Source organism: Callospermophilus lateralis, chromosome X, assembly GCF_048772815.1.
Source record: "Callospermophilus lateralis isolate mCalLat2 chromosome X, mCalLat2.hap1, whole genome shotgun sequence".
NCBI classification, from domain to species: Eukaryota; Metazoa; Chordata; class Mammalia; order Rodentia; family Sciuridae; genus Callospermophilus; species Callospermophilus lateralis.
This window is the reverse complement of record NC_135325.1, coordinates 68,711,305-68,721,746: the sequence shown is the minus strand read 5'-3', so window position 1 is coordinate 68,721,746 and position 10,442 is coordinate 68,711,305. Positions and strand designations below refer to the sequence as shown.

At 38.1% G+C, this 10,442-nt stretch overlaps 1 protein-coding gene across 1 annotated transcript in view; it reads left to right on the top strand.

The window, feature by feature from the left end:
- The first annotated feature begins 4,432 nt into the window (after positions 1 to 4,432).
- Cenpi (centromere protein I) overlaps positions 4,433 to 10,442 on the top strand; it is a 79,460-nt gene continuing 73,450 nt past the window's right edge. The window contains exons 1-4 of the mRNA XM_077107209.1: positions 4,433 to 4,495; positions 4,680 to 4,847; positions 6,129 to 6,352; positions 7,232 to 7,369. Of these exons, the coding sequence (XP_076963324.1) occupies positions 6,142 to 6,352; positions 7,232 to 7,369 (349 nt within the window). The 5' untranslated portion in view covers positions 4,433 to 4,495; positions 4,680 to 4,847; positions 6,129 to 6,141. The remainder of the gene's footprint in view (positions 4,496 to 4,679; positions 4,848 to 6,128; positions 6,353 to 7,231; positions 7,370 to 10,442) is intronic.

Here is a 10,442-nt window from a genome sequence, read left to right as displayed (position 1 = left end):
TAATCACTCTGGGGCAATGCTCACATCTTGCTGCATGTACATGTATACGGCTACTATTGAAGTGTATTTGTGAGATGGACTCCAGCAAGCATGTGACTGTGAGATTATGTGTGGGGAAATGTATTGAACTACTGTGTGTGCGCGCACACACACACATGTGGAGAAGGCTCTGATCTTGAACTAATCCTGCACAGGTATCCTTCCCTTTATAAACTGATTCCAGTAAAGATAGAATAAAACAAATTTCCTAAAAAGAGAATTCCATTTTTGGTATAAAACAAGTGACCTGTTCCCTGGTGGGGATGGTATGTTCTCTAGATAAAGCTGAAAACTTAAACTCACCACTTTAGGGAAAAATTCCTTTAATTTGAAACACTGAGTTATATGTAAAATTAATTAATTAGCCTTTGCTTCAATAGTTAAGTTTTAAATACTTCATATTGAGTTTAATTTAAACAAAGGATACATGTAGTCAACTGATGGTCTATTCTTCAAGTGATAAAATAGGACATTTCACATTGCCTTTGTTCAAGCCCAACCTACTAAGTTCTTTTACTAACATTTAAAAACTGAAACAGTATCTTGTTACTAGACATCTTCTTCAGATTTTCTTAAGCTCACAGCTGCCTCACTTCCACTATTCTTAGTAGCTAACCAGGATTTGGCAGCTGCTCCACTGTTGTGGTTGAGGGAGCAGGTATTGGTCTTGTTAGAAATCGGAATCTCAAACATTAGCTATTCTCTGAAACTGTCTCTGAAAATTGACAGAGAAGCTGTATCCTGTTTCCCTGCCAAACAGATTTACTACCCCTATTGATTCTTCACTGAACTTTGCCAGTGTAAGTAGAGTTCAAATCACCCCAGAGTTGTCTCCCCTACACTTCTTTATCATTCCAGTAGGTGGAGTTTAGCTGGAGGAAGGACAGTTGACATGGGTTAGTTGGATTGAGCAGTATGGAAATTTGCTTCCTTCATCACAGACTGCTGTTTCTCCTTGTTAAATGTGCTTTGATGGTTTTAGTATTATTGTGCCAGGGATGGGAAAAGGGGTGGGGGGTTGTGTGTGGGGAGAGTACCCATTGTATTTTCTTCAGTGTCATTGTTCTTGGTAATTGATACCTCTGTCTTATTTCTCTCATTCTTTCAAAATAAAAAAAAATTTTTGAAATTTGGAGGAAATTGTCTGGATAAATACTGAACATATGAAAAGAAAGGGTATTTAAAAGGATTCAGGCTTTTTTGTTGTTGTTGTTTTTGGTCTGAATGAAGGAGGAGAAGAAAGAGAAAGTATAAGTATGATCACTTAATACACTAATGAAGCTGCCAAGGCCAGTTTGCTAATTCCTTATAAGTTCCCTCACAATTTTTTTTTTTTGGCAGTACTGGGGATTCAACCCAGGGCCTTGCACATGCTAGGCAAGCACTCTACTACTGAGTTACACCCCCAGCCTTTTCTATTTTATTTTCAGACTGGATCTTGCTAAGTTGCCCAGGCTGGTTTCAAACTTGGGATTCTCCTGCTTCAGCCTCCTAAGTAACTGGTCCCTCACTTTTTTTTGGATTCATGTAAGACAGAAAGTTGTAGTTAGGATCTCAATACAATTTCCAGGTTTGGGAGTTCTTTATTAGTTGATGCCAAGGGAAGGTAAATTATTTCAGAGAAAATTGAAGGTTTATTAAATAAATATGAAGTACTGACTTACTATGTACATGTCCATAGAGAGGTCTAAGTTTTGCAGTGCCCAAAATATGTCATGTTAGGCAAGTTATTTCATTGCTTAGGGCACCAGTTTCATGGGCTTAAAAAAAAAAGGAAAAAGGATGCTGGGCATGGTGGTGCACACCTGTAATTCTGGTGATTCAGGAGGATGAGTCAGAGGGATTGAAAGTTCAAGTAGCCTGGGTAACTTAGCAAGACTTTACCTCAAAATAAAAAAGTAAAAAGGGTTGGGATGTAGCTTAGTGGGAGAGTACCCCTGGATTCAATCCCCAATGCTGCAAATAAATAAATAGGTGTCAGAGTCTTAAAATCTCTTCCAATGTACCTTTATTTGAGGCTATGAAATGATTAAATGCATGAAAAATGACAAAATTTCAGTTTTACTAAAGAGTAGCTATCATAGAAAAATTGCACAGTCTCTATTTTCATGCATGATTAAATAAGAGTTTGTCAAACTACTCTGAAAACCACATAAAAATAAGATGTGGTAAATAGTCATTTCTTTTTTCCTTTTATGGAGGGGCAGGGATTGAACTCAAGGGCACTTGAGTACTTGAGCCACATCCCCAGCCCTTTTTGTATTTTATTTATAGACAGGGTCTCACTGAGTTGCTTAGTGCCTCGCTGTTGTTGAGGCTGGCTTTGAACTTGCCATCCTCCTGCCTCAGCCTCCCTACCGATGGGATTACAGGCATGCACTACCACTCCCAGACATAAGTAGTCATTTCTGCTGAAGTCTTCTCCAAATACATTATCTTAACCTTTGAGTATTCATTTTTCTCTAAGATTGCAAAGTTTCCACCTACATTATGTTTTGGCCTCAAATCAGGGAGTGCCATTACATTTATAGCTTTCCTCTATTTTTTAAAAAAATTTTACTTATTTTTTGTACCAGGAATTGAACCTAGGGGCACTTAACCATTGAGCCATATCCTCAACCCTTTTTATATTTTATTAAGAAACGGAGTCTCACTGAGTTGCTTAGGGCCTCAGCTAAGTTGCTGAGGCTGGCTTTGATTACAGGCATGCGTGCCATGACCGGCTTATTTATTTATTTATTTATTTATATAAAGGCATTGGGGATTGAACCCAGGTGCTGCAGTCTGGCTGGGCACAAATCACGAGCCACTCAAGCAGGAACAAACTTTATTTCCGAACTCCCCCTAATGTCATCCACTCGGCCTTCTCTGGACACACCACACACCAACCGGAACTCCCTCCACAGGAACTTCACCAACCAATTCGAACTCCCCAGGAATCCCCGAGAGAACTCCAAAGTAGTGGGAGCTGGAGGCGGACAGCAGGGGTCTATACACAATTGAATACACAGCCTGTTTCAATCCAGCATCATCCAGTCACAGCAATTATAGACAGCTTAACTTAATTATCATCATCTTAATGGCTCGCCTCTCAACCATTACTTCTGGCAAAATGCCAGGGGCCATTCCGACTGGGCTGTGGCTCTCAGCACCCAGGTGCACTTTACCACTGGGCTACAACCCCAGACCCCCATTTTTGGTAGTGGGGATTAAACACAGGGGCACTTAATCACTAAGTTACACCCCCAACCCCCTTTATTTTTTATTTTGAGGCAGGGTCTCATTAAATTGCTGAGGCTGGCCTCCAACTTGCAATTCTCCTGCCTCAGGCTCCCTAGTTCATAGGATTACAGATGTGCACCACATCTGGCAACCCCAGACTTTTAAAAAAAAGCATCTATTTATTTTCCATACCAGGGATCAAACCTAGGGGTGCTTTACCACTGAGCTACATCCCCAGCTCTTTATTTTTTGAGACTGGGTGTCTCTAAGTTTCTTAGGGCTTCCACTAAATTTCCCAGGTTGGCCTCTAACTTCTGATCATGGACCATCACTCTAGTCTTTTTTTTTTTTTTTTTTTTTTTAAGATAGGGTCTGGTTTAGTTTCTGAGACTGGACTCAAACTTGCCATTTTCCTGCCTTAGCTTCCCCAGTTGGTGGCCTAACAGTTATGCACCACCACACCAGGTTTATAGTTCTCTTATTCCTAGTTTAAAAAGAAATTAAATCAGGTCTCAGACTAAGCCATTGTTAATATTTTAGCGAGTTTAAGGTCAATGGATTCTTCAAGGTTAGGCATATACTTGCTACACCCCACAATCTGCAATCTTGAAGGTGGTTCAACATCTGGTTTAGGATACAAGTTTCCAGAAAACGTGGGAGGTTATCCATACCTATCCTAGGTAAAAGGAGGGCAGAACGTCCTTCTTTCCTCTCAGCCCCCTAGCTTCAGGAGGAGAGCGACTGGAAACTTTAAATCTCAGCATGGGAGAAGCCGCCTTTACATTGAAGTTTGCGGTTTCACAATTTCCTACAGACTCAAATTGATATTTGGGGTCAATCTGGGCAAAATAAACACTATAATCGATCATGTTAAATTTAACAATCTTGACACCAGTTACCGATTCTACGCAAAATGACGAACGCGAACATTATTAGAAAAGTGAGAACACCAGCCAATGAGCTAACTCCAGCAGCAACGGCCCACTCGCTGAGCTCCCCCGGCTTAGGTAGGTGGGGCAAACCTCTCTGGGTAATTGGGTCTGCGTCATTGTCTGCGCGCGCCGACTCCCGCCATAGAGCTGAATTCCAACCAATCAGGCTCCAGCAGAGCACGTCACTCTGCCCAGTCGCCGCCGGATATCCGCGGCAGCGCATGCGCGGGGCGCGGCCCGCGCCTTTGAATTCAGAAGGCGGCTTTCAGACTCCGGAGCTTGGGGGCTGAGGAGTATTTCAGGTGAGGAACTTTTAAACACCGTCCGAAATGGGACCTCTGAGAACGAGGGGAATATTCCAACCTCTGAGGGCGGTATTGCAGTATCCAGTATCCAGTGAAGGATACCTGGGATAGAGTTTTCTTCCAGCTCAGGAATTTGCCTAATGGGTTTTGACTTTGACAATTTGGCTCTCTGCTTTGGCAGGTTGTGAGAGTGAGTGATCCTTGGCAAGCACTGGAACGGTTCACTCCATGGGGTCAGCAGCTGCTTCCCTGCTTTCTTTCTTAGGACTCTAGGAAACAATTCCAAGTTGGGCAGTTCCAACTTGGATTGGACATATTTGTTACTCTACTGTTTTGGCATCTGTTCTAGGTAGGTGGGATTGAGTAAGTGTCATTACAATCATTCTCTTACTTTTCCCTATTTGAAGTCAAAAATTTAGAATTCATTCTTGGTTTTCCTCTTTCTTTTTCTTACATCTCATTCTTTTGTCACAGCCTGTCCAATCTACCTTCACAGCATATACTGAACCCAGTCTTTTTCCATCATCTTCTGGACTTCTGCAAGATCCTTTAAGTGGTCTCTTGCTGCTCTTTGACCCCTAACATTTTAGTCTCCATACTGCAGATAAAATGGTCTTAAAACACAAATTGGATATTGCTCCCTCCTCTAACCACCTCCGTCCACCTCTCCCTGTGGGAAAATCCAAACTCCTTATCGCTGGCCTACAAGACCAAATATACTCCCTGGCTGCCTTTCTGACTCTCACCACCCTTTGTCTCTTTGCACTCTCACCATACTGGTGTTGCTGCCGTTTCATTAACATACAAAACACTTTCTTGCTTTAAGGTCTTAGTATGTTTTCCTTTTCCCTCCGTATAAACTATTCTTTCACTAGATGTTTACATGGTAGGTTCCTTGACACCCAAATAACAGCTAAAAGGTCACCTCAGAAGGGCTTTCTCTGAACACTTATTTCAAAGTAGATTCCCACCCCACGCTATTTCTATCACATCCCTGTGTATTCGTTATTATTTATTATTGGTTGATTCTTAATTTTCCCGAGCCTCTCACTCCAGTGTAAGTTTCATGAATGTAGGGACCTTGATTGTTTTATCCATGGTAGGTAGAATTATGCTTGGCATATAGACAGTGTTCAGTAATTATTTATGAATACATGCATTAATAAATGGAGAATGTTTCTGTCTTGAGAATGTTTAGTCTGCCTCCCAGTTTGGCTTTTTAACTACGCAGTTTTAACTGAGCACTGACAAAGTAGGGAACATAATGATTAAAAGCAAAATCAAGGAAGAATACAGAAAATAGGAGTGGAGAAAGTAGAGTACATGAGGTTTGAGTTTTGGACTTGCTTATATGATATAGCCATTCTAAGAGGGCACTTAAATTTCACAGCTGATAAATGTTACCTTCTTCAGTTGTTAGTTTCTCTTTAGGTCAAGGTAAGCTTTTTGAAAAAGTTAACCTGTAGGTTTTATTTTCTAGATTATTGTCAACTTATTTATTGAATGCCTTTTATGTGCCAGGTACTAAGTACTAAATGTGGGAATATAGGTAGATGTGACCCCTGTGTTTTTGGGGAAAAAAAGTATTGTTTGGCTGACTAATGATAACTTGACACTTGTTTCTGCATAGAACATATGCAATAATGTCACCTCAAAAGAGAGTCAAGAATTCCCAGGCACAAAATAGAACTTCACAAGTTAGTAATAGTTGTCAGACCAAACTCTCAGCTTGGAAAGCAAAACCAAGCAACTCAAAGAGCATCTTGAAACAAAACAACACAGTGGAAGATTGTGAACATGGTGATGATCAAGCTGAAGATGCTCTGCAAATAACATTGGAATACTTTGAAAAAGGTAAAGACAGATCATTTCCTTATGAAAGTCCTATTTTGATAAAAATACTTATTTTTTTCTTAAGATTTTTTAAAAGGAAAACATGTTTTTTTTCTCATTTATGCTTTTGTTTATTTACATTTGTTGAACATTTACTATACATCAGTGTGCTAGGTATTATGGACACATAATGAAACATCTTTCCCAGTGGAGTGGTTCCCAAACTGCTGTACATCGTGATCACCTGAGAAATTTAAAATATACTGATGCCTAGCATCCACACTTAGACATTCTAATTTTTTAAAAATATTTTTTAGTTGTCAATGGATCTTTTACTTTGTTTATATGCACTGCTGAGGATCAAACCCAGGGCCTCACACATGCCAGGCAAGTGTTCTACCACTGAGCCACAACTCTAGCCCTTAGACATTCTGATTTTATTGGTATAAGATGCAACCTGGCATTAGGACTTCTTTTATTTTTTGTGGGACTGGGGATTGAACCCATGGCCTTATGCATGGGAGGGAAGCACTCTACCAACTGATCTATATCCCCAACCTGCATTAGGGCTTCTTAAAGGCTTCCTAGGTGATTCCAATATATAGTAAATTTTGAGAACCATTGTCCTAGTGTTTAAAGAGACTATAGTCTAAGTTGAGTGCTTTTAGTTAATTTATAGCAAGGATGCCAGAACATGATTCAGTTTTTCTCACTGAAAGTACTGTTGCTGATAAATATTTTAGACTTTTAAAGGCTTTCAAGGGTGGGAATTTTTTTTTTTTTTTTTTTTTTTTTTTTAGGTAAAGCCATTCCTTTAGTGCATGCCAAGTTGTAATTGTTGGGGTTAAGGACTGAAAAAAATTTAAAGGGCTTATTATTTAATAGTATTCTTTTCTTAAGGTCCTATTAAAACTTCACAAAGTAAAGATAAAATCTTGGAAAAACACTTGAAAACTGTGGAGAATATGGCTTGGAAGAATGGGTTAGCTCCAGACGCAATTGACATTCTATTAAATGCAGCACTCAGTGGCAAATTTGGTATGTTAAGTGGATACATTTGTCATGTGTTTGCTATTGGTTTTGCCTTTCAGACTTTGAATTAGATTGTTCATTGGAATCAGTTGCAGTTCTTTATTTTGCTATTCTATTAAGATTAATATGGTAAGATTATAAAATAGCCTTTCTTGTGTTCAGAGTACTTTATGAGCCAAAAATTTCTGTTTGCATATTGCTGAAATGACCAATTATCACCTCTTTACAAATTAAACGTGGAATCTTGTCACCAAACATGGAATCGTTTTTAGTTTTTTTTTTCTTTTTTTGATTAAGCATAGATAATATTTTATTTATTTTTTGAAAATATTTTAAATAATGTTTCTGCAAGGAATTTTAGAGATCACTTAGTCTGTTTCATTGCTTTTAGGTTTACTTATCTAGGACAAGTTTCTATTTGCACTGCTTTCATTCTAGTGTCTGTGACCTTAACAGTCAAAATGCTTTTTCTTTTGTGTAAATGTTTCTTTTTCTGTTCTCAGGTTATTGATTGGTGCATTGGGTAGGAGGGGTTCTTAGAAATAACACCTGGTCAATATTATTTTTACTTGAAAAGATTTCTTTTAACCTTCACTCATCTAAATTCAGAATTGCAAGGTATTTTAGTCCCTCAAACATACCCATTTTAAAGAGGAGGAAATATTCCTAGAATAATTAGAGAGTTTCCTTTTTTTTTTTTTCTTTTGGTACCGGGGGTTGATCTCAGGGACACTCCACCACTGAGCCACATCCCCAGCCCTATTTTGTATTTTATTTAGAGACAGGGTCTCACTGAGTTACTTAGCATCTGGCTTTTGCTGAGGCTGGCTGTGAACTCGCGATCTTCTTGCCTCAGCCTCTCGAGCTGCTGAGGTTACAGGCATGTGCCACTGCACCTGGCAAGACTTTCTTTTTTTTTTCCTAAGTTTTTTTTTAAATTGTAAATGGACACAAAATCTTTATTTTACTTATGTATTTTTATGTGGTGCTGAAAAATCAAAATCAGTGCCTCATGCATGCGAGGCAAGCGCTCTACCACTGAGCTACAATCCCAGCCCAAGACTTTCTTAATGTCAGAGCAAAAACTGGGGAAATCAGATCTCCTATTGCACTTATACTGTACTACATGGCTAATACTTTTTTTCCTACTTAAAAAAAAAAAACAAACTAATACATTCATTAATACTGAATTATTTTAATACTAACTATTTCTGGACCCTGTTATTAGCTTCCTTTGTGTATAATGGAGCATCCAATTTACAAGCGTGTGTGTGTGTGTGTGTGTGTGTGTGTGTTTTAAAGTAACAACACTGTACTAACTAAATTCAATCTGTGACTCAAGTATTTTTTTTCCTCTTTTACCTGATTAGTTCTGTGTGTTTTCTTAGAAAATTAAGTTAGACCTAATAAAACTGACTTTTATTCTTGTAGGTAATGGTTTCAAATTGTTTGGTTCTAATACCTTTCCAGGAGTCCATGTTGATTAGTGTCTATCAAGATCAATTTTACCACTCACTTATTCCATTAAAAGATGTATAGAATGTACATTTTTTCTATTTTGGAATTATCTTTAGTGATATTAGTGGTTAGGGAGTTTTCATGTTATATGCCATTGTGTTTCAAAAGGCATGTCTCAGGCTCTGGAAACTTGTACATAACAATTTAAAGTGAAACACTCTGTCTCTATGTTTTTATTTTTCTGTTGGGCTGGAATTTATTGAGGTTGAATATGACCTCCTTAATTCCTTTTCCCTTTTAGTTAGTTCTATGATACCTCCCCATCTGTACTAGATCTTTATATATAGCTCTTTTGGGAAATTGAAATGCATATTTAGGGGACAGTTATACTAGAAATATCATTATAATTAGGTGGAAAGAGACTTTAGATCCTGAGAAATTAATTAAAAAGTCACTGGAAGTAAAAATAAAGGTAGTATTGAGTTCCTTCTTTGATTTGGTACATGTGTAAGGTGTTAGTGGTGAGACTCTTTAAAAATTTAAAAAGGTGGGCTGGGGATGTGGCTAAAGCGGTAGCACGCTCGCCTGGTGTGCGTGCGGCCCGGGTTCGATCCTCAGCACCACATACAAACAAAGATGTTGTGTCCGCCGATAAATAAAAAATAAATATTAAAAATTCTCTCTCTCACTCTCTCTTAAAAAAAAAGTCTTTAAAAAAAATTTTAAAAGGTTAGTGAACAGGAGTGGGAGAGGAAAAAAAATATAAAAACAAGAAACCTCAGAGTGGAAATCAGGGATTTCTATTCTTGTGATTTTTTTTTAACTTGCCATCACTGCTTTCTTTCTTCTCCACAGGGTGATGGGGTAGAAATTGATGACATATATTTTAATTATTGAAGCTTATTGCATAGAAGTTAGAATAAAGAATATACAAAGCCAGTGTCTGTAACATCATTTCTGTTACCAGATGAGAGAATACCATGGAGGCCAGAAGGCAAGATGGAAAGTAGAGTAGGATAAAATAATATCACCTCCAGCTAATTCCAAGAAGATCTGTTTCATTCTGCTGTCCTTCCCGGTTTTATGGGGCAGTGGAGGCTACAAATTTATTTATTTATTCTTAACTGTAGTATCTCATGTACCATGTCTACTAGTCTGAAACCAGTCTATTTTGCCATTAAAAATAAGAAAAATTTGATATTTCCCTGTGATTAAAGACTTTTTTAAAAATATTTTTTAGTTTAATTGCCAATGGATTTTTAACTTTGTTTATTTTATGTGATGCTGGGGATTGAACCCCATGCCTCATGCATGCTAGGCAAGCGCTCTACCACTGAGCCACAACCCCAGCCCTGATTAAAGACTTTTTTTAGATATAATTTACATACCATAAAATTCATGCATTTGAAAGTTCAGTGTCACCACTGGGTAATTCCCAAATATTTTCATCACTTCATAAAGCAAACCTTGTGTTCATCCTCCCCTTTAAAATAGAAATATGTGGGCCAAATAATTTGCTTCATATTTTATTTCAGGATCTGAAAGTGTAATTTTGTTTTGACTAGTGTTTTATAATGATGATAAGAGGTACTAAATGTTATATAGTGTGTTGGTTTTTATT